Source organism: Gasterosteus aculeatus, chromosome 9 (genome assembly GCF_964276395.1).
Source record: "Gasterosteus aculeatus chromosome 9, fGasAcu3.hap1.1, whole genome shotgun sequence".
NCBI lineage: Eukaryota > Metazoa > Chordata > Actinopteri > Perciformes > Gasterosteidae > Gasterosteus > Gasterosteus aculeatus.
The window spans coordinates 445,009-468,087 of NC_135696.1; the positions used below are offsets into that span (position 1 = coordinate 445,009).

Genomic DNA, 23,079 nt, shown 5'->3' on the forward strand with positions numbered 1-23,079 from the left:
AGACGACCCCCCCGCTTTAGCACCTGTGCTGCGATGCAATTTCACAGCGGCCATTTATTCTTGTTTTGTCTTGTAAAGAAAACCCTTAAAGCCTTGTGAAAACAGACACAACGCCATAAATTGAAAATTGTGGGGGAGTCATAAGTTGGGCAGCAGTGATTTTCACCCTTGCACGATGCAAAGCAATTCTCCTGATGCGCGTTGGCGTGTTCCTACGGCGAGAGGGAGCGACCTTACTGGGTGTTTCTCTGGCAACACGGCTTAGGGTTAACGAATACAGATGGATATTCGGCCGCCGTCCTACCCCGCAGCCGGTGGCTCTCCATGCATGAAAACCCGCCCCCAGGGATATATATCCGTAACCCCCCCCCCACAAACACACAAGCCCCTCGCGCCCCAAGACCGGGGCTCGGGCGTGGAAGCGGCTCGGCCCGGTGGCGGCGCTCAGACTTACTTTCTGCATGATGTGGTTGACCCACGGCGATGTGCAGTTGCTGAGGTCGGGGCCGTGAGGATCCCAGTAGCCCAAATGGGCCAAACACACGTAGGTGGCCACGCCTTCCAGACAAGAACAACAGACAGGGTGAGACATTCCCCCAGAGACACCAGGACCCCCGAGGGGCCCGCGGTTCACTCAGCAGTGTGTGTGTGTGTGTGTGAGAGTGATGGAAGACGGATTATAGAACCTCATGTGTCCACTTTTTGAATAAAGATGTGTATGTGTCTACAGTAGGATATAGAAATACATTTGTTGTTCCCTGTTTCTTTACATCCAAACTAGTGGCAAAGAGGAAATCCAGAAGCAAGGGAAAGTAATCAGAGAACTCGTAATAGGATAGTGATTACGTTTTGTATCTCGTAATTACTGTGTGTGTGTGTGTGTGTCAGTGTGTTTGTAGCACGTAAATCTTTCACTTCCAGTATTTAATTGAGAAGTGAATTAATTTGTGAAACACATTGAAAAACAGCCCTTTAGGCTTTAGTGGACAGCAAGTGTCCACTAAGGACAGAGGCGTAAGAAATTAAACACCAATTAAGGTCAATTGAAAATGAACCCTTTACATGTAAATTACTTAAATGTGTACAATAAATAAATAGACTAAACTGAATTGTTGGAGATATTACGTAGGCGCTTTAGATGATGAGGCTGCACGTGGAGAAACACGCAAAGCGTGAATCGCACACAGCAGCTTTCCACCAGTCACGGCTGTGATGATAATCAATGTTGTGAGCTGCTACTTTGGATTCTGCGTTTGATGGCAGTTTCACTTAATAAAACGATCTGAAAGTTTTTCCATCTTTACCAATGAAACACCTCTAGCACGGTTGGTTACAATTGTATTCCTACAAGATTTGTGCTCAAAGGGGAACGAGACTATTTCACGGGATAAAGCTTTCACACACACACACACACACACACACACACACACACACACTCTAACCAACCATTGGCTGGTCCTACCATGTCTACCTTCTCGGTACACTCCACCCGACCGCGCGGCGTCCTTACCCAGCGTCCCCACGGGGCACGGCTGCTTGGCCGTCTGGCCCTGCTGCGTCCTGGGCCACGATATGTCGGCCGTCAGCCTCGGATTGCAGAAGTCTTGTGGGGGCAGGGCGGGGGGCTGCGGGGCCGCCGGAGGCAGCTGCACAGGAGGGGGGCGCCCCCTGGCCTTCTGGTCGGTGTCGGGGATCTGGTTGGTGTCCGACGACGAGCCGGCGCCGGGGCCCAGGACGGGCTGGCGAATGGTGGTGGTGGTCCGAAAGCGCTGGCCGGGGGAGGTGGTGAGGAGGCCCCGCGGGGTGGTGTAGTACGGAGGGGAGCGAGTGGTGGTGGTGGATGAAGAGGAGGAACCCCCAGCGGCACCTGGACCTCCCCCTCCTCCTCCTCCGCTCCCTCGGTTAGGAGGCACCATGGGAGGGGGGCGATAGTCTGAGGAGAAAGTGCATGTTTTTCAAAAACAAAACCAAGGAGCCCGGAAATGTGTTGTCCCCACATGACTGGTGCCCGGGTGTTTAACTGAGCCACACACGCCAGAAAATGAGTTCAAAATGTGTTACCAGGACGCACAAGTAAGAAGAACAGAGTTAAAAGAACTGTGATCAAAGGAACCATCTGCGTCGGCACCGGGGGACGGGAGCAACGGCCTCCAGCGTGAATGATATTTCTTCGGCGGACACAAACAGCCACTCGTTTAAACAGCGCTGAGGAGCCGCGACAGAGAGTAGCTCGTGTTTCTGATGACTTCCCAATGTTACCGTTTCATCCCACGTCTGCGTAGTCGCCAGATCCCATTTCTTTCATTATTATTTCCAAACAACAGCGTGTGTACTGAAGTGGTGCTAATTAAAATGTATGAATTACCCTTATGCGAATGGATGAGATTATTCTTCACTAAAAGTCTTACGCTTTCTTTTTCTCTCGCCTTGTCCGGCCTTCGCTGCATTGTTGTGGGCACATGTGTCAGATCGCGGTTGGATAAACGTGGCGCGGTTGATACGGGCGCTTGTGGGAGTCAAACATTTAGTTTGCTTTCTGAAACATCACAGTCCAAAACAATGCGCGCGTCCACGGAGGGCTGCCCCAGCAAAACGCCCGTCAACCCCGAATCAGTGGCTCAAAATATGAGCACGGCAGCGGACATTGGCAGGGCTGTACGAGGGCAATTACTGCCGCTTTATTTCTCTCTCTTATCTATTGATCTCCTCGTGCCCTTGTGTAAAATAGTGCTTACTGTCTTGCCATCGTGACCCATGTGTTTTGGCAAGATACGCGTCTCCGGTCCAAAGATATTTATAGGTCCATCGTCAGCTTTTTTGTTCCCCGAGACAATAAGTCCGCAGACTGTTGTCTTAAATCAATATCATCAGCGAAGGGAATTTCAGCACCGCCCGACCCCCAGTGCACTCCGAGCAGAGCAATTGGTTTGACCCGTGAACGTGCACGAGGTTAGCGATCTGTCCTGAGGGACGGGGACGCAGCAGGCTGTGGCTGTCCAACCCGGCAGAAAGAAAGGACAAAAAAAGAAGAAGATCTTAGTCGTCCATGATTCATAACACTTTGACATCACGCGAGGCCGGGACGTCACTTAAATGCATTCGAAACACTCTTTTACTGTCAATATTTCATATTGTCGAAAAGCTTCAATTATTCACGTTGACTCCGTTCCAAGGACAGAAATGAAGAGCGCGTGTGTGAGAGAGTCTTTGTGTGGTGTCGTCCTCCCGTGAACACACAATAGCAGCGCGACTCTCTCCACGGACGCCACAATCAATAGCGTGAGTTGGAAAAGTCGGGAGGGAGGGATGTAATTATTTACAGCGTTCCCTCACTTTCTCTTTGAATGATGTTGTCGTCCTTGAATCGTTTGTGCGACATTATGTGTAATGATGCCGACAGGTTCCCGTTTTGCATTAACAAAGCATCCGTCTCTCACTGTGCAACACTTCTATTACACCTCCAAGATTACCCAAATCGGTTTGTATTGTATTTTTGAATAAACATGTCAATTATATTAATGAGTATAAATATCTTTAGAAATTGTAATAACAGGAAACCAATACTTTGTTTGGGTTTACTGTATTTTGCTTAATATGGGGTTCGATGTGCAGAAAAGGACTTTCCCGCTGTGTTTTTCTTTCTCTTTTGGTGCAATGTTGTCATTTGTTTTTGATGCTTAATTTCGGCGCGTACGGCCGTGTGGGAGTTCTTTAGCAGCAAGTGGGTGTTTTATATTGTTTACTGTGAACCAGAGTCGTCCCTCGCTGTGGGTTTACTCAGACTCTCTCTGCCTGTCTGTCTGTCTGCTTGACTGACAGCCATGAAACACCTCCTACGCTCTTGTTCTGTCCCTCCGCAACCAAATGGAGTGTTTCCGTACCTAAACGGCGCCGCTCCCCGTTCCCGAATCCCCCCCCCCCGGCCCGGTTTTGTGCATTATTCTCCACGGAACGTTGCCGTCAATCATGCGCAGCAGAAGTGGGCTAGGGACTGCCTGTCAATCTGTGTGTGTGTGAAGAGCCCATCCAGTGGAGAGCATGTGTGTGTTTGAGCTCGTCGGTGTACCGGTTCAAACGTTCATAGCTGTTTATTTATTTACACGTCATCGAGGAGAGATACTCGTCTAATGTGTGTTGAGATTGAGTCACGGTCATAACTCATACATACACGTAAACCAACCAGCGGCCCGTTCACTTGATCCCGTCCTCCTTTCTCTCATTGCAACAATCTTATTTCTAATAGAAGAACCGCCGCTGTGGAGAACCGCAGGAACGGCTTCATGAAACATGCACAGAGGGGAGCAGAGGCCGGGGGGGCTGTACTCGTGGGGGGACGAATCTTCCAACGTCAAGCTCAGGAAACCTCGAGTAAACGCACCACGACAACTCCACGCGCTCTATCGCCTGGGACGGACGCCGCGGGAACCAGCGGGCGACCCAAAGAGTGAAAACCAAATTCAGCTTGGATCTCCGCTCCATGTGTGACGTGCTCGTGCGTGCGGGTGACACATTTTGACAGATGCGTTGCCACGGTTGTTGTGCGATAACGGCTCTCTAGGACGATTGCAGCTGTGTGCGGTTGTAGTGCTTTGGGGACAACGCTGAACACTTTACTGTCTTTCTATTGAACAGAGATATGGCAGCGAATAATGAGCCTGTCTACAATAATACCAAGCGCATACTAATGCAGCTGTCTTTAAAGATTGTATCATTTTGCACTAAAGTTCTAATCTAATTGAGGAAGTACTTTCTCATTTGTCAAGCATTAAACAGGCTTTCAGATGACTCACAAGTCAATATGTCACAACATGGCCCATGTTCTTTAAGTAGATAAGGGATAGTTAGAAGGTGCCGATGGGTGAGGTACCTACGACGTCCCGCTTTGTTCTCAGGGTGATTCTGCTACTGGAAAGAATCAGCTTTTATTTTAAGTAGTCTGATCTCTAAATAAAAAGGAGTTTAATTTGACTGCTTGTCTTGATTCTTGAAGTAGTCGCCATGAAAAGTGGAATAGAATATTCACGACGTGCATCAGTGAAGATTCACGGCTTCTAATGTGATATCATTAATTTAATAGAATAGCATATTATCACTGTGGTACACTGTTGCCGCCGGCACTAATCAAATATATGAAACAGAACCCTCTATTATAAAATAATGTTTTTTTCAAATACAAATTGCTTGAAATAATGAATTTTGACTATATTGTGCGTATTATGATGCATGAAAATGATGCAATTGCACTAATAGCTCTTGAACACAAAGTTTGTACTATTCTATTCTACAGGTCAAATCCCACTCACAGGAAGTAGATAGTAGAACAATAGATAACTACTGTGACCCGTCTGCGGGATTGTTTTCTCCTGTTTACAAGGTCAAGACTAAACGGTCCCCTTCCTGCTTAAAAGATACGAGCAGCCCTTCAGATTCTCCTACTCCGTGACAACGGTTCTCCTGTTCCGCAGCCTTCTATTCTCCACGCGGCTTGTTTTCCCGACCCGTAGCGAGCCCGGGGGAAGGTGAGACAATGGCAGTAAACTTGTTCCCGGAGTTGTTCTCTGCCTGTCACCACACCGACGGGGCCGCAGAGATGCTGTCAGTCAGCCTGGGGACGCTGCCGCAGCATCATCTGACAAATGAGTGAGTGTGTGTGTGTGTGTCAGACTGTGTGTGGCGGTGTTTTTCTGTGTCGGTACGACGGTCTCCGCCTCCGTTTGCTGAGAACCCCCTTGTTGACTCGTCACTCGGCAAACAGAGTGGATCGTAAATCCACGAGCCCCCAAAAAAGGTAGGAGGAGAGGGAGGATGAACATCCCGCCTGGCGAGTATCCCACATTGGCAGACAGCGGGGGAGGGAGGGGGGGAGGGAGGGGGAGGGAAGAATGGAAGCAAAGAGTTCAATCAAGACAGAAGTTCCCTGCACTGAGACCAAGTGTCTCTTCTCTGCTATGGTCGGCTCCTTAATATGCTAAGACCATTACTGCAGTGCTCCTCTAAAAGTTACTGCCTCCTTGCCTCAACGCACACACACACACACACACACACACACATACCCACACACACGGAAAGAGACACCCTGGATCCAGAGGGGCAACAGCAAAACGATAATCTGACTGCAGGGCACAGCGCTTTCCAGGGTGGATGGCGGTGCAGACATTCAATAGGGCTGCATGCTGCGATAACGCGCCGCGCCTGTGGCTGGAGCGCACACACACACACACGCACACACACACACTCACGCACACACACACACACACACACACTTTTACTTTTCATTGGCTCGGACTCGCTGATAAGACGCAGCACTTCAAAGCAGTGATTCTTGGGAGATAGGATGCCAGCGAGCTCCGCCGGGTAACGTCTCCACGTGGCGCCCGCCGGCAGGTCGCGTGGGGGTGCCGCCCCCGTCACAACTGCAGCAAGTTTACGAATGATGCGCTGATTCCTTTAGTGCGTGATGAGGAAATCATCAGCAAATGGTCCAGACTGTGGCCGTGCGTTACTGTAGATCCTATGAGGACGGGTAGTGGGCTCTGAACATGAGCCCACTCACCTGTTTGGAGAGCTGTAGCGACCCTGTGGCTGTTTGACCCTTTGAAGCATTTCAAAAATTAGGATTGTATTTTGCTACGCCTCCATTAGACAAACTAAAGAAAACAGAGCCCAACCACGGCTGCTCTCCTCTGTGTTTAGTTCCCGCGGGGCTGCAGGTTTTCCCTCTCCGCCCCAGTTGACCTGGCGAGGGCCTGAAGTTTGGCCGGTGAGTTAAATTGGTTTGGCAGAGCGGAAGAGGCGCCGGGGCTAAAAGGTGCGCAGAGTGCCCCGGCCCGGGCGATCCGATCGATAAGGATGCACTGCAGGCGGGGAACGGGTGCACCGGACTCTCTGAAGCCAGGTTCAATCTCCCCCCCGTGTGTCGAGAAGTGTTTGGGAAGGATGGAAACGGGGGAGGACAGGAGGTGAGACGAAGGCACCCAAGACCCCGTGAGGTCGGGTCAGCAGTCGCGGCGGTGTGCAGTGGAGTGGATTCCTGTCACATGGCAGAATTGGACCATTTCATTTAGGAAATCTCCGATCTGGTTCTAGGATTAGCCAGCACACAGTTGTTTATTTGGTCTTTATATATTGCGTTTTACGAGGGCGCTTGCTTGTGTCGAGTGGTGGCAGAATCTTGCTGAGGCTTCGCCGAATTAATGATCCGGGGAGACAAGGTCTCCACTTCAACCGTTAACTCTTGTTATTCCCTCCACTTCAGCTTGCCAACAACATTTCCTGCACTGCTTAGCCTTGTCACTTGATTGCAATCTGGTGCCGAGGTAGGCAAGAAGGGGAGGGGGGCTAAAGACAATAGGAACGCCATGCTTGACTTCCTTAGGAAATGGAACTCTGTAATTCGGGCCATTAAGAGTTCAAAGGTGAACCTCTAAAGACAAATAGAGGTCATCTCTATATGACTGTGTAGAGGCTTGAATACCAGCATTTGATTACTCGTCCAATTCATTAATTCCCTGAAACGCTTTCTCATCAAAGTGGCTGGTTTTAGTTGATATGATGTGGAAGTAGCAGCAGCAACACGTTTTACCTATTTGTCTAAGTGTGGCAGCTATAATTAAAAAAGTTTGACCCCAGAAATAAAGGTTTGGGAAGCAATGTTCAATTTGACTCCTTGCTAAGTCCCGCCCCTCCAGCGTAGTGTTAGCCGGCTCCACACAGTGTTGATGATGAAATGAGGATATTAATTCAGGGAGCGCAGCGACAGTGGGGGGGTCCATGGGAAAGGAGCTCTGGCGGCGTGATTAAGTGGGGTGGAGCTTAGCTGAGGGTCCAATGAACAGAAGCCCTCAGGCACTTTAAATCTTTCACTCAAGTGAGAAGGGACTTTGTATTTGTGGTTAGATGGATGTTACACTAAATCTTAATGAATTTCAGTCAACCTAGAAACAAATGCACAGAGAAGAGAAAGAAAGGCAGCGCTGTCGGGTCTCTGGATGTCTTTTGTTGTTCATTTTCTTGTACCTGAGTATTTGTTACGATGCAAACTGTCAAGTTTGAGTTATTTTCCGTAGCATGAGTTAGAGGTTGGAAAAATGTACACTGTAACACGTTTAGTTTGATGTGTGTGAAAGCATTGCAATTATCCTGCAAGAATGTTACAGTTATTTTGAAGAAAGACGTCGTCGTTATTATAAAACGCTACAGAACAGCAGATTTCTGTCTCCTTCTGATTAACTTCAAATAGTTTCTCAATGTGACAGAACCGAGGTGTCCCGGTGCTCTGGGGAATATGCGATCAGAACCTAATCAGACCATCAACCTTGAAGTTCATGAGCAGAGGGGGGCGTGCACCAGCAGAGCTCTGTTTAGCCTCGTCCCTGTTTGCCCCTCCCATGCCGAGGATGCAGATAACATTAATAATTTTGCGACTTTGCTGGGAAAAACTTTCTAAAGTGTGGCAAGGCAGACTGGAGATGATAAATTATTCAAATATTTCATCGGAGCCATGCCGCCTGCGAAGGGCAGGCTTCTATAATATGCATGTAAGAAGACATGATGAAACAACTCCATAAACAGTAGAGAGCAAGAGAAAGTGTTTGGGGAGCGCGGGCTGGAAGGAGGGGGGGGGGGGCGGGTGACTTTGACTCTGTGTAGGCCCTCGATAATATACACATCTGAGGACACTCGATGCATTAACGTCGTGTGATGTAGGGGACGGTCGGACGCAGAGGAAAAGGGACGGCGCATTAAGCCGGGGATGAGGACGACAGAGCGAGAGAATAGAAGAAGAAGAAGAAAAAAAACAGTTGAAGAAAGATGTCTTGCCATTGTTAGTGTGAGACGGGGAGAGGAGGGCATTTAAAGAAGAAACACTACTCTGATGTACCAAGGGAGCAGATCATCAAAAAGATCATCTTCTGCTGCGTGATCTGAAGGAATGCACAGGAGAAAACCTTCATATTATCTGTTGGCCTACGGTGAAGACGGGTGAACGGATCGGCCGATGGGGGGGGGGGGGCGAGGGGTGGGGAGGGCACTGGGGGGGCTGTGGTAGTCTTTGCACGGTAGCCGGCGGACGCTCGTGTCTGTTGAGGTGGATCTGCCGTGCGCTGCGAGGAGTGGAGAATTGTAGAAAAAAATATATGTATGTTGTAATTCCAGACATTCTGGGCGGGCGGCAGGAGCCCCCTCCCCCCCCCCTTAAACAATGTTATGGGAAACACTGCATGTGACACGGCTTCAGCATAGATGTTTATGTGTTTGCCAATGGGAGAGTTCATTTGAATTCTTTCAACACACATACAGGATTCAGAGCACTGATTTTTTTATTTTTTCTAAAGATTGAATTCAGGACTTTTAAATACAAGCACCAGAACTAGAAGTACCAGATTTAAAAAGTTTTGATTTAATAATAATTCTTATATAAACTTCAGGGTCCAAACCGTGCAAATGCATCAGAATGACCTCTTTTTGGTGGCCATTGGGCTCCCATTGTTCGCCAGTTGGACGGACAAAACCCAGTAATTGGTGCTCTTTGTGTTGCACGCTAGCTGTACTCTGTCTTCAGTGGCCCACTCGTTCTCCACGGCCCATTTCCTGTCTCATTTTCTATCTCTTAAGTGGTCCATGTGAGCCGAAACAAAAACATGGCGAGCTCAGTAATAAGTGGAAATCCTCTGAATGGCCCCTTTCCTTGCTCTGTTTCCTGAACTCAGCATGGAAAAGAATAAAAACAATGAAAAAAACACGGAACATGGAAAGTTCAGCTTTACCGTATACGCTTAGCATATTTATACCGACCCTAAACCAAAAAGCAGAGACACAACAGTGTGAACTATCGGGTCTGCATTCCACAACCAAATCAGACTTGAACGAATCGACTTGTTGCTGCGTTTTCTGAAGAATGGGAAAATCATGCAGTTAAGGTGGTTCATTTAATGCTTGTCTTCATTAAGTGAGGGAGCGGAGCGCGCAGGGGAGTAGGGGAGCGGGTTGCCATTGATTGTATGTATTTATCTCCCGCTGGTCAGCAGCCGGGCTTGTTGCTGTGCACTGGAGGTCATTCTCCACATTGAATTCCCATTGATCTCCTCTTCAGGGCCTCCTGAGACGCCACCAAATGCTCCATTATGAGAGCGATCACACTCTCAGAGCGCGCACCAATGAACACGTACGCACGCTCATGAATAGAGCAACACAAAACCCATGCCGCAAGTACATTAGCACGTTTTTGGCACAGGGGCATACACGTCGTTATGCGTAAACAGCCTTACATCTGCACACATTTCCGCAGTCAGAAACCGCCGCATGCAATTCACACTGGCACACTGATCGGTAGAAACCCAGTTTAACGCTGTCTCTCTCCATAATTCCTTGTACTGCGCTTCCTAACTGCGTGTAAGAGCATGCATTAATTCAGACATCATTTAATAAGACGTGCAGCCAGACTGCCCTGACCACTCCATAGAAAAGTGCTGAAAGGCAATTACACTGCGCAAATAGCCCTTCGGGCTCCAGGGACCTAAGCCCTTCCATCAAGGGAGGAGGTGAGGGGGTGGGGGGGGGGGGTGGTGGGGGTCTTAACACCAGAGTTGAAAGAGTTACTCTGGGTTACATAGCCTTCTTTGCCCTTTCGGTCGGACGCTGCGATAGCGCGTCTAAATGAGTCAACCTGCAAAAACGACCTCTCATAGCAGAAAATTGTTGATGGCAAACACTTATTTATGCATTGAGCAGTTTTTGTAAAGTTCCTTCTCCTCTGTTTTGGTCTCCACCAACCCTTTCTGGAAATATTCAACCTTTTGCAGCCAAATGCTCCACAATATTCCCCCTTTCTGTATGCTACCTGCACAGCAGCAAACAGCCAACCAAAACGCTTTGTGTAACAGCAACTGAGTCCAATTAGGGGCAAAATGTATGGAACTCGGCCCATTTGGGCCCGTTGAGAAGAGACAAGCCGCTCAACAGCAGCGGCGTATAAATGAGTCAATAATGAAGCGAAAAAGAACTCAATAACTTCAAACGCGAGTTGAAGTGTCCTCAGCCCGTCTTCATAAGTCCTGTGTGAAAGCGGTATTGGTTCCTGCTCCCTGCAGACACTCCTGGCTCCGTTCTCAAAGTGCATTACGGTTAAAGAGGTGGGGGGGGGGGTAAAGAGAAGGCTGGCAAGTGGTACTGTAAGAGGCATTTACAGTATGTAATATCATTAGATGTATTCCTCTAAAGGTGCAGATCAAGGTAGTCTTCACAAGTTATTCCTTTAGTTGACTAAAGGAGAAATGTTTGCAGCTCCGCACACAATTTGAGAGGCACTCGAGCATCCAGGACTCTAAAAGTTTTATGTCGGTTTGTTTTTTAATTACCATGGTTCAGGTGGTGGGGGAGCAGTCGTAATTGAGAATTGTGACGGCACAGATGGTGCTTTTACTTTTTCTTCCATCCTTTAAGTCATTTGGCTGAATTAATTATTAGAGGAAGATTAGTGGTTAGAAGTATTCCTTATGTCACAACAACAGAAAAAGAATCCATCATTATGAATATTAGAACAAATGGATATTAAAAGCACTGTGAATATGCCATGTACTCCGATCGGCATCTTCCTCCTCCTTATTACGCCCGGTCGTGGGTAGAAAACAAATCTCATTACAAAGGCAGCGGGAGGAGGAGGCGGGTGGAAATGGGAGGAGGAGGAGGGACGAGGACCTACCGTTGTTGCCGAAGTCCAGCGAGTACTTGACCACGTGGTAGTTATTCCACACGTACAGCAGGTTGTCCCTGGGGTTGTAATCCACGGCGGCGATGTACTGGTAGGAGTTTGGGAACGGTATGCCGACCACCACCTCCTTGCTCTTATCCGTGTTGTACATGTAGTCGATCTTGTTGCCCGTCCCTTCATTGTCGTCGTCCTCGTAGACGGTCTTCACCACGTACAGCACCCCGCAGATCATGAACGCGTTGGACGCAGAGCGCTTGTCGTAGCTGGTGTCCCACGAGCCCTCGATGCGCAGCGTGTAGGGGTTGAGCTGGCTCACCACCATGCGCCCGTTGTTCTGCTCCGTGGCGTAGATCACCCACAGCCCGTTCTCGTCCACCGCCAGGTCGATGTCCGACTTCCCCCCCCAGCGGTACGGCGAGGTGTCGTGGTAGTTGGCGTTGGCGATGATGGCCTCGCCGCTCTTGATGCGGGTGCGCAGGTCGAACTTGACGATGTTGCGGGTGCGCTCCTTGTTGAAGAAGAGCGCGCCGTCGTAGACGACGAAACCAGTCCCGTCCACGCGGTGCGGCAGTTTGTAGGTGGTGGTGGGGCGGCCGGCGATGAAGTCCTCCTTCGACGAGTACTCCGTCAGCGTGTCCGTGCGGTACGGCGTCCAGGGCATGTAGTAGATCTTGTCGGAGGCCTGCAGAGGGTCTTTGCACCACGCGCCCGACTGGTGGTCCGACTCGAAGAGGTGCTCACTTTGGTAGACTCCTCTCAGAATGCCGGGGCAGAGAAATACTGATGGAGCAAATAAGAACGAATTAGAACGAACGCTTCTGCTCCCCGGGTTCTTTTGACGGGGCCTTGCAAACGTTTGGCTCTTTTGGTGAATGTCGAGTTGTGCCTCGACTCAAGCTTAACCACCAGTGAGCGGCGATGACACCATCGGCTCACGGTGTTGTGATTTGGATGCTGTTTAGTCGCTGTCATTCTTAAGAACAGCAACAGCATGCCTCCCATTCAGCAGATAATGCCCAGCTCTCACAGCTAAGAGGAAAAGAGAAAATGGCCTTTTTTTTCCTTCCCCTCCCCTCCCATTCAATTCCCTGCTCCTGCCTCCCTCCCTCCCTCCCTCCCTCCCCAGCTCCTCATTAGTCTCATAGCTGTTCCTTCCTTTACCCTTCCCTCTCTATCTCTGTCAGGAGCAACCAACTGTAGAGCGAACGCGCCTTTTATTGCCTGCTGTTTCTGCAATTGTTCTAATACTTCATTTCCCACTCGGTCCCTCAGTATTCCCATCCTGGAATACCGAGGTCATGTTTTACGAGTGGTGTGGGAGACGCAGTAAATCGTTGGTATACCGGTGCGACCGAGTCAAAGGGACCTTTTTTCCTAATTTAACTGGAATGTTGTCCAAGACGGGCCAGATGTGCATTGCGGTTTCCCCAATAACACTTTCGGACCCCGGCAACAAGGGGGAGAAGGGAATGTTAAATGAGTTTTCATTGGCTGTTTCAAAAGACTCGCCCAATTTCCATATCATGGGAAAGCATTTTGAAATATTAAATGTCAATGCAGTTCTCTGTTCATTGGCCCCTCATAAAAACGTGCTCGACCCGCAGAGAGTTTGTTAAGTGACATTCTGAGCGATACCATGAAATAATATGGGCCCTGAGTGTGTTTAATGAGAAACAGTGTTTCTAAATTGCCTCCATACGCTGAGATCAAGCCGGCTTGAAATAGCGGCAGTGACTTTGAGGGATGTCATTCCGCCACGAGGTAAAAAAGGCTTCAGGCGCTGCCATCAAAGTGACTCCGCAAACCAACGGAACCTTTTTTTTTTGTATTTTTGGGGCTTGCTTCTCAGGCTTACCTTTTTGTTCCACCTCTGCACGAGCCGGAGCCAAAGACATTTGAAGAGGGGGGGGGGGGGGGGGGGGGAAGAGACAAGAGACAAAAATAGATTAATGATGCAATAATAAGGAAATCATGATAATACAATCTCAGATCTTCATAATCATTCTCATATTTCATTGTAATCTTGTGAGAGCGGCAGGATGTTCTCCGTGTGTGATCCGTAATAACATTACGTAAGCGTCTGCGGAGCGGCCAAGCTATCTGACAGTAATGCACCCCGCGTATCCCCCCCCCACACACACATGTGGGGGACAGACATGCGCCATGCAGACTCCCCAGACAGGGAGAGGAATACTGATGGTAAAACACGAGTCTCAGTAGCTACGGCGACCCTGTAGTGTGCGGCGAAATGGGCAATAAGCTCTTGAATGTATGCGAATAGCTACACAGCAACAAAAAACGGTTCCCCCCCCACACACACACGTTAAAGCTCTTCCTGTGTGTCACCGACATCGTGCGACCAGGCCTAAGCCTCCTCGATGCAAGGGCTCGCTTCAACAACCTCCCCCCACCACCAATCGCCCCTCTGTTACATCCAAAGCGCTTTCCCCCCAGAGCTCCGTCAGTCGACCCAGCGTGCACACTCGCTCGGAGCCTCTTAAACGTATGAGTTTCATTCCACTTTGCTCCCAGAGGGGACCGAGTGGAATGTGAACATGGCAGAAACCTAATCCTGCAGGCAGTGCCCTTGTGTCTTTCTAGGCCGTTAGAGACCTGCTGAATGGAACTGGTCCCCCGAGAGGGGAGGAGGGGAGGAGGAGAGGAGGGGAGGAGGGGAGGAAAGATGACGGTACTCAAAGGAAAAAACATTTCTAAGACTACGTATGGTACGTGTTGATTCCTTTTTGTATACGGTAGCTATACATATGTATATATGGCACACCATGAATACATTCTGTAATTCAAAAAGTCATCATCAGCCCGTAAATTTGCATAAAAAAAGACATCTGATGCGCAGAAACATGCACACACACGTTAAATCCTGGTCTCATGAAATATGCATGGTAACTGGTGCGGCTTAGCACAACTCCCGGATAAATAAGCAATCTCTGGGACAATCGTATTCAACCAACAGAAAAAAGCAAGCAAGCACGTGTGTGTGTGTGTGTGTGTGTGTGTGTGTGTGTGTGTGTGTGTGCGTGCATCTACTTGTGAAGCTATAAAACGGTTCGCCACAAGGAAGCAGTTGCCATGTGAGAGAAAGCAGACAGTGTGTCCACGCTGAGCACGGAACCACGGAACCACACACGTACATTTAAAGAATACCACAGGACACATCGTGGTTGAGATGACGAGGATTAATGACGCAGAACAACAAGGACTTCTAGTGGATTCTTCTACAACCTTCCCAACACAAAGGAGAAGGAGGTTTACAGCTGCTAATAGATTTCAAACAGGCTACGAGTAGGCTGCACCAAATGGCAAAGAAAATGTCACACAAATGTCATTCCATTTGTGTCGCCGCTTGTTGTTTCGCCGGATTGTGGGGACGGACGTTTTGATCTCCGTGACGGGTGAAGAGTGAACGCTGTTGTTGTGTCTCCCCCCCCAAAAGATTGTGGGCCTTCATCTGGCAGACCTGATGTACAGTGAGAAACGTTCCTGGAAAGAAGAAACGACTACGGACCACGCTGCTTAGTATCGCTTAGACTCAGCTACTGACTATGAGAATATGATCAAACCCCGGCGCTGCGCGTCGCCTGTCGCGTCTCATATTCCTTAACGAATCATCTAAATATTCATTAGCTTCCGCGTTAATTGAATTTTTTCCCTGAACTTTAATGGCACGAGCTGCTCGGATACCTTCTCCTCTCTGTGTTTCCGGTACGCGTCCCAACAGAAGCAGCGCTAACCCGACTGTGCCGCGCCGTAAAGATAATTAGCATTTTTATTGGAAGCATATGGTTTATTAAGTAGCTCTCCATCGAGGATGTGTGTGTGTTCCTGCAGATGAGTGGCGACAGTGGCCCTCATCGCCGCTATCTCTGATCCGCCATCAGCTCAGCGCGTCTAAAGCCCAAGGTCATTTGGGGGGGGGGGGCGCAGCGTTTACCCGCCCCCCCCCGTCTTTCCATTATTCTATTATTCCTCTGGGTCCCTCTCGTCGCCACCGGCTGCCGTCCTCTCTCGCCGTCGTCCCGCTGTGCCCCGTCTCCCCCTTCTCTGTCACGTACACCCCCCCATCCCTCCCAAACCCAAACCCCATCCGCCTCTCAAGCGTGTCCCTTTTCTTTATCAGTTAATTCATTGGTTCTGTTCCTTGTCTGCTGTCCTCGTCTAATATATGTTCGATCTACGTTTGGCCGCCACTCGCTCCCCTTTGCTTCGGTCTCTCTCTCCCCCCCCCCCCGTCCCCCCCTATCCTGTCTCCGTTGGCTTGCTGTACCTCCTACACACAGCACGCACACATGTGGCTCTTATCACGATGAAGTTACTCCAAGGGTCCAATCTGACAGAAGCCTTTAATTGGACGGACAAGAAAGGTGATTTTATCTTTTAATTAGCTCTCCTACTGAGCCAAGTCTATTGTTTAAAATAGACTGCCCGGGTATTGCATAACGTATCGCTGGCTTTTCTGATTAATACACTAAACGAGGTAGCAGGCTAATTGCTTCATAACGACAGTCAAAGAGACAGGGGTCCGCTGCACGGAGATGAGGAAATAGATAGACACAATCCCAAGCGTTGCCAGCGCTTTTCCTTTCTTTCAGCAGATGACCACGAACGACGCGATACCAGTGGTCTGTTTGTTGTGTTTTTCATGCAGCATTAGCGCTTCTGGAGAAGTACTTTGTACAGTAGCTGCTGATGTACTGGATATTTATAGTCCTCCTGCAGTGCCACAAACAAGTATACACAGGTGGCTAATTACCGCCGAAGCTAGCCGGGCTAGTTTTGGCACACGACCAGCGCACACGTGTGCGGCGAGGAGAGCCAGCGAGTGAAAAGCGAGACTGAGAGCACTTGATTTTAGCTTTGGAAAAGAGCCCAAAAAAACCCAGAACGAAAGGACAAGAGATGAAGAGCAGTGAAGGTACAGCGAGCCAAAAAAACTCTTCAAGGAAAGATTTTTTAAAAAGAAGGGTAATTTAATCAGCTGTTTTACCCACTTTGAGATTTATTTACAATATCCACGGGAGCTGAGGGGGACGCACATCTGCAGCACGGGCTGCTGTCTCTTGGGCTCCGTCTCCAGGCAATCTGCGTCCACGTGGCAACAAAGAGGTGATGGCTGCAGGGGGGGGGCCCTTAACGTCGCGCGGAGGAAACCTTGTTGAGTTATGGACGTCGCCCTTGATGTTACAGCCTTGTGAGTGCACTAAAGTCGACGCCGCCTGCAGATGTAAATACGGTGATTTGTCGTCGAGTGTTTTAGGAACGCGTCGCTTTGAGCGCGGGCTCATATATTTGAGGAAACAAGGCTCCTCTCATTGATCCCTCTTTGATTCATGGCAACGTTGTGAAGATGTATTGCAGCTTAATGTCTTGCAAAATGTATCTTTCACCACAAGGCATCTGACAGCATCGATTCACGGCGTGATGGTGGACGGGCCGGATGTCCGGTCTGAATGTGGGCGAGCAGTAAGTGTCTTTGTCCTAAGTTCCACTAAGGACGATGTCCCGCTGCTTCAAAGAGAATGGATTTCTTAAACACCTCACAGTGAGGGCTTTGTGCGGCGTGAAGCTTGAGGTGTTCTCACACTAAACAAGGTGAAGTCAACGCTAAATGGCTTTACTTGTACAAAGCTTTTCTAGTCACTTGGTGTCCAGAGTCAATTGGGTCATTGCATATAGAAGAAAGGGACCCGGGGGGGGGGGGGGGGGGGGGATATAATGAGAAAACAAACTCATTAATTGAGGAGAATATTCTCTGATGTTGAAAAAAGCAAATCGACCCAAAAGAAAATACAAATTTGCAAGATTACTAATTATCGAAATTAGAAACGTAAAATAAAATATGAAATCAACCCAGCTCTCTTAATGTGTTTTAAATTTTATTTTTCTTACCCACAGCTTCATCTTTATTTGACATACTTCACGTGGCTGAACGCACCCATGGAGCTGGTGTATCCTCACAGTGCTACCTGATCCAGCCCGGACACTTAGTCAGGACACGAAAACGGCTAATGTACTCTCTCCCCCTGCCTCCCCCCCCACCTCCCTCCCTCCCTCCAATGCGCCATCTCTCTTCTTCTCTATCTTTTCCTCCCTCGTCCCCACCTCTCTTAGCTGAGCTCTCTAATGACTTTGGTTTCAAACGCTGTCCATTTCTTCGCAGGGGGGGCGGGGGGACGGGGGGGGGGCACATTGTTTATCAGATCAGCATGCAACTCATCTTCCTCCCGAGCCACCGCTCCTTCCAGCGATTCATCCCCGAAATCGAGTGGTGCTGTATTTTGGTTTCAAACGGAACAAAAGCCCACAACTACACACACGTGGCCTGGATGCTCTCATTGTGTGTGTGTGCGTGTGTGTGTGTGTGCGCGTGCACTCGGTGGGGCATTAAGCAGGTATCAGGTTGTGTTTCCATCTGCTCCAGGGAGGGCTCTGATAGTCCTATTATTTAATCTGCTGGTCATTCTAGACGCCAGGCAGGAGCCGTTTGGCCGGACGTAATTGAATGGTTCAGTGGGGGGGGATCACCGTGGCGGCCTGCGTGCGCGGCGTGCCAGGCCGGTACGCTCGCACAAAAAAAAACTGAAACACAAAAGTTTCAGCTATTTCTGCAGGCAGCAAACTGAAGGAAAAAGAGTCATTTGTTATTGTAGGAAGATGAAAGCAAAGAAAAGTTTCTCCAGTGCGTATTAAACCAAATCCGCTTCAGGAGGAGCTAATTTACTATGTTTTGTTTTATGAAAAAAGACACTAACTTGAAACAAGGCGGTTGAGTCATAACAAGATTTCACTTGGAATTTCTTCAAAACAGCGGAGGCTCAATCCACTTTGTGTTCTATCTTTGGCAGTAACGTATGATTTACAGACAGCACTAGATTGACTTCGGATGAATCCTAACTATTTTATCTCAACTCTGCATGTCCTCCTGTCTTTTATGACTTCCACCGCTGAGATGTTTGTAGCGAAACAAAAGAAGAAAATGATGCCAATAAGTCGTGCGGCGCTTCACGTGTACAGAAATAGACTTTTTGTTTCTCAGCGCCCACTCGGATCCTTGTGCTGCGTTTCCGCAGGCTTGTACGTTGTAATGTGGAGTATGAAGTATTCAGAGCAACGTTGTATCTACCAAAACTGATTATAGAATTTAATGCTGGAATCTGCCACTCACGACTGTTTTTGCACTACATTGAGAGCCTCTACATTCTTTTAAATATGTCCCTAATAACTGTTATTAGTTGATATTATAACTTTCTTTTGCTACGGTTTTATTTAACACTTACGATTCAGCAGTATTTCCGAAAACAAACACACAAGTTGCTTTTTTCCCTTTGCCTTTGGACAAAGTTAGGGGCAAATACACGTCTTTAATTCACTAACCCTGAATCCATTTATTATGCAAGAAGCCGTGACACAGATTTTGAGGTCAACTCCGCTGGTTGAAATCCCCCAAAAAAGTTTCACAGTTGTTATATTTATATTTAGCAACTATTTCCCACGAAGGTTTCAGTCCAGCGAATACAACCTCCCGGTCTGTTATTGCGTGTCAAAGGTCAAATCACCATCTGCCGTCAGTGGAGACCATCCGTCTTCGTTGTCCGTCCTCCCTCGGAGTTTCCCAGGGAAAAGTGCAATCATGGTTTCTTTTATAAAGGAGACTTTCACTCTCGATAATTCGGTTTGAAAAACTCCAGGCCTTTGAGAATTTAACTTCAGAAAGCAGCAGATATGTATTACAATCTTAAAAATGTCCATCTTGACAAAAGGAAACTATTTTCTTTCAACCAGAAGTGAGAGGCTGGAGAAATGTTAGAATTAACTTTCATGATTATTCTACTTTACGGTCTGTTTTATGGACATCTACTAAATAAACATGATACAAACATTGAAGAAGACATGAAACCATAAATGAGGCCATAAATTCAGGTTGACAATGTAGAAGTGGAGTCAACTTCTCAGAGACGTCTTATACACTTGTACCATCTTTGGCAACACAATCAGGAGTTGCCTCTGGAGGCCAACAGAGGCAACGTCAATTCAAGGCTTCACTGATCGCCGACCTCTTCGAACACCGGAAGATCTACACAAATGAACACGTTCAGGTCGCCGCGGGGTCATCGGGTTAGTTTTATAGCTCTGCAGAGCTCTAGTGCACTAGAGCGTATCCCAAAGGTTTGCTTGCGTTCACCTTGAGCTACAGCGCACTGCGCCGTTGATTCCGAAGGCCTAAGAGCAGAATTCCTGGACCCCGGCAACACATGATGGCTGAAATATGAGCAACCAGGAGTAAAGCTATGACACACAGACAATGACACAGGGAGCGGTCAGCCGTCTCCTGGCTGATCCCCGCTCGCTGGACGCGTCCACCGCCCCTCCTTCACGTCGTCCTCGTTCAAGGTGACGTGGATTGCTACGAATGCTGGATGCCACCAGCCGGACTCAAACACATGACCAGTACATTGCAGGGTCCACAGGGTCAAAAATATAAAAGAAGGCTACTTACTGTAGGGGACACACTCATATTGGACCTCCAGGTACTTGTATGTGCCGGGGCAGGGGTCGGGGAAGACATCGGGCCCGGCCACCACCGCGCACTGCGTTCGGTTGTTGCATCTGTCGCAGGAAGAGACGCACACGTCAGCTGAACGTCACACAAGGGATGATGAGATAAAGTATATACTCAACGCAGCACTCGAACGCAGACACGTTATATACGGCGAGATGTGTTTTATCCCCCTCATTCAGGGCTCGAGAGTCCTCCGCGTTTGAGGACCCTTTAGGTTGACAAAAGAGCAGACAATGTGTCCTTACTGGTACACCTGGAGTGCGCATTACACTAATGGAATCCTTGAGCTGGTCCACAATGGCGAGGGAAGAGCGGCAGCGCCAGGACACTTGTGCTCTGTGTGTGCAGCAGTTAGAACAACGACCTATGGCTTTAACAGCATTCGGCTCCAGACTCCTGATAATTAATTTGAATCATCAAGGGAGGGGGGGCTCCTCTCCTCTGACACACTAAAAGTAAGTATTCCTCGCTGTCACTAACGCGGCTTGGCAGCACGCTGTGCGCCTGTGGGGGTTCCTGTTGTCATGAGTGGACAGTAGATGAGCGGCTATAAAAATTGCACAAGTGACATTTATGTGATGGTGATTAAACACGCTGCAGGCCTCCTCACGGGCAGAGATGATTTGACAGCCATACATTATAGCAATAGAAATGGTGCCACTTTGTCTCGGTGACCCGTCCTGGTTTCAATAGTTCATTGAAACGACGCGAGTGAAGCACGGCGTCGCGCGCGGGACCTAAGGCCCTAATTCAAGAAGGCCGACCATTATTTTCTTTCAATTAGTACAACTCTCCCGCCTGTCCCTCTTTCCCGGCGCACCTGTCAAACAGACGACATTTACATTTAACAAAGAATCCTCCATCGAGGTTTTTGTTTTTTTAATGAGCGCGCCGAAAGCCCCTCAAGTCTCTTTTCTTACAGTATCGTTCCATTTTGCATAATGGAATATGCATGAGCGCTAATTCAGTTTTCAGTTCAATATTACCTTAAAAACACCGAGAGCGAATGTAGAAGGCGCGTGCATCGGCGTGTAGCGCTGGCGTCTGAGGTCAAAGCGAGAGGGGTTAAGTTGAAAAGGTTTCAAACTCCTGTGTGTCGCGCCGCCTGTCAAAGCCTAACAACAATACCGCCACCCTCCCTTCCTCCTCCCTCCTCCCTCCTCTTTCTTTTTTCTCGCCTCTGTGCTTTTTAATTTCTTGCCCGGGTGCTTTTCATCATCGGTCACCTGTCATCAGTGGAAGGTGTGGACTGAGGGGGGGGGGGGTGTGTAGGGACGGACAGACAAACTGACGTGCAACGGAACACATGACCGCCGGACGCGACTGGCATGGCTCACAGTGACGCAGAGCGCAAAAGCCTATCTGATGACATCACACACAGCACTGCCCCTTTGCCCCTCCTGCAGTTATGACGTCATCACGCCGCGACTAGTGCTCCGTGTTTCTCTCAAGGCGTACTCCCCCAAAAAGTCATCTTATAGGAGGAACAAAAGGCCAACTGATGGATGCGTCTGAGACATGGAGCCGACATGATGTCTGTGTGTGTGTTTGCGTTTTGTTTCTGTCTCGTACTCCCCCCCAAAAAAAAATAAAAAAACAAGTCCTGAAGAAGCGAAGGTTATTGACTGGTATTTAAAACCGGGGTTATAGAGCAAATAATCAACATAATCTCCCTCTGCTATCGCCCCCTCTGCCACCGGCTATTTCTGTCTGCGCCACCTTCCTTTCTCCCTCCGTCACCCCGCACTCTTCTGAGCCAAGATAATAAACCAATTTCTCCCCCGGCCTTTGTCTTCATCCGAGCCCGCCGAGGAATCACTCGTCTCCGTTCCCCCCGTCTTTGTCTCTCATTCCTACCGTGTGTTTATCTGCCTTAAACCCACTTAGAGACCCAGATATATGCGGCGGGGCCCTTATTGCATGGCTTCCTTCTCCCTCCGTGTCGGTCCTCTCTCTCCCTCTTCCCAATATCCCTCCCGCCTCCCCCCCGAGACGTCACCTCCAGCCTCCCGCGGTTCCTCCCTCGATCCATCCTCAGCTGACGTCAGCGTGACCGCCTGAGCCAGCAGTCAGATCCAAAAGAGACTCCTCGTGTCCCCAGTTCCTGCGTCTCCTTCTCTTTCTGACTCTCATTCCGGCACAACGAAACACCTGAGAAAAAGCCCGTTCACTTCACGTGAAAGTAGATTACCTCTTTAAAACCTTTAAAAACGTCCCCTACACATTCGTTCAAACCCAAACAGCGCTTTGTTTTTTCGCTGTGTGGTTTCTCTTACTGTTGGCAGACATCTTTTTTTTAATTGGTATGACCACATCAAAACAAGGCAGTGGCCTGGATGCCGCCTTCGCCTGCTGGCTTTCTTCCCCGCGCCGAGCACCGCGCGCACGGCTGGCTGACAAAAGCCGATTCCGCGGCGGGCGGGGAGGTGGATGGGGGGCCGCCGCTCGTCTCTGATGTCTTATCATATCACCCCGTCTCGTTCTCCGTCTCCGCGTATGAACACCGCCGGCTGATGTTTTGATGAGGCTGACGGAGTGCGCTCGTGTGCGCGTGCACGTGCGCTAGCATCCGGAGGATGTGTCTGGAAACTATATAATTACCGAGAGTTAATCCTCGTGAGCTGAAAGAGGTGTCTGAGAGTCAGAGATGCAGCATCCGAACGAAGTTGGAATGGAGTCGGAGCCCTGTGAGCGCGCTCACCGCATGCGAGAACTCGCTCCGTCCCCCTGCAAAACGTGTAACAGCTACGTTGTGGAACGTGGTATTCTCTCTGACGCTTTTAGGGAGAAC

The 23,079-nt window shown here is 49.0% G+C and overlaps 1 protein-coding gene across 15 annotated transcripts in view; it reads right to left on the reverse strand.

The window, feature by feature from the left end:
* The window catches only part of adgrl3.1 (adhesion G protein-coupled receptor L3.1), a 98,880-nt gene that overhangs the window by 34,335 nt on the left and 41,466 nt on the right, over nucleotides 1-23,079 (reverse strand). For all 15 annotated transcript variants that reach the window (XM_078080611.1, XM_078080609.1, XM_078080605.1 and 12 more), the window contains 5 exons: nucleotides 20,226-20,335; nucleotides 13,566-13,580; nucleotides 11,702-12,490; nucleotides 1,511-1,933; nucleotides 455-558 (listed from right to left, as the gene is read on the reverse strand). In XM_078080611.1, coding sequence (XP_077936737.1) covers nucleotides 455-558; nucleotides 1,511-1,933; nucleotides 11,702-12,490; nucleotides 13,566-13,580; nucleotides 20,226-20,335 — 1,441 coding nt within the window. The remainder of the gene's footprint in view (nucleotides 1-454; nucleotides 559-1,510; nucleotides 1,934-11,701; nucleotides 12,491-13,565; nucleotides 13,581-20,225; nucleotides 20,336-23,079) is intronic.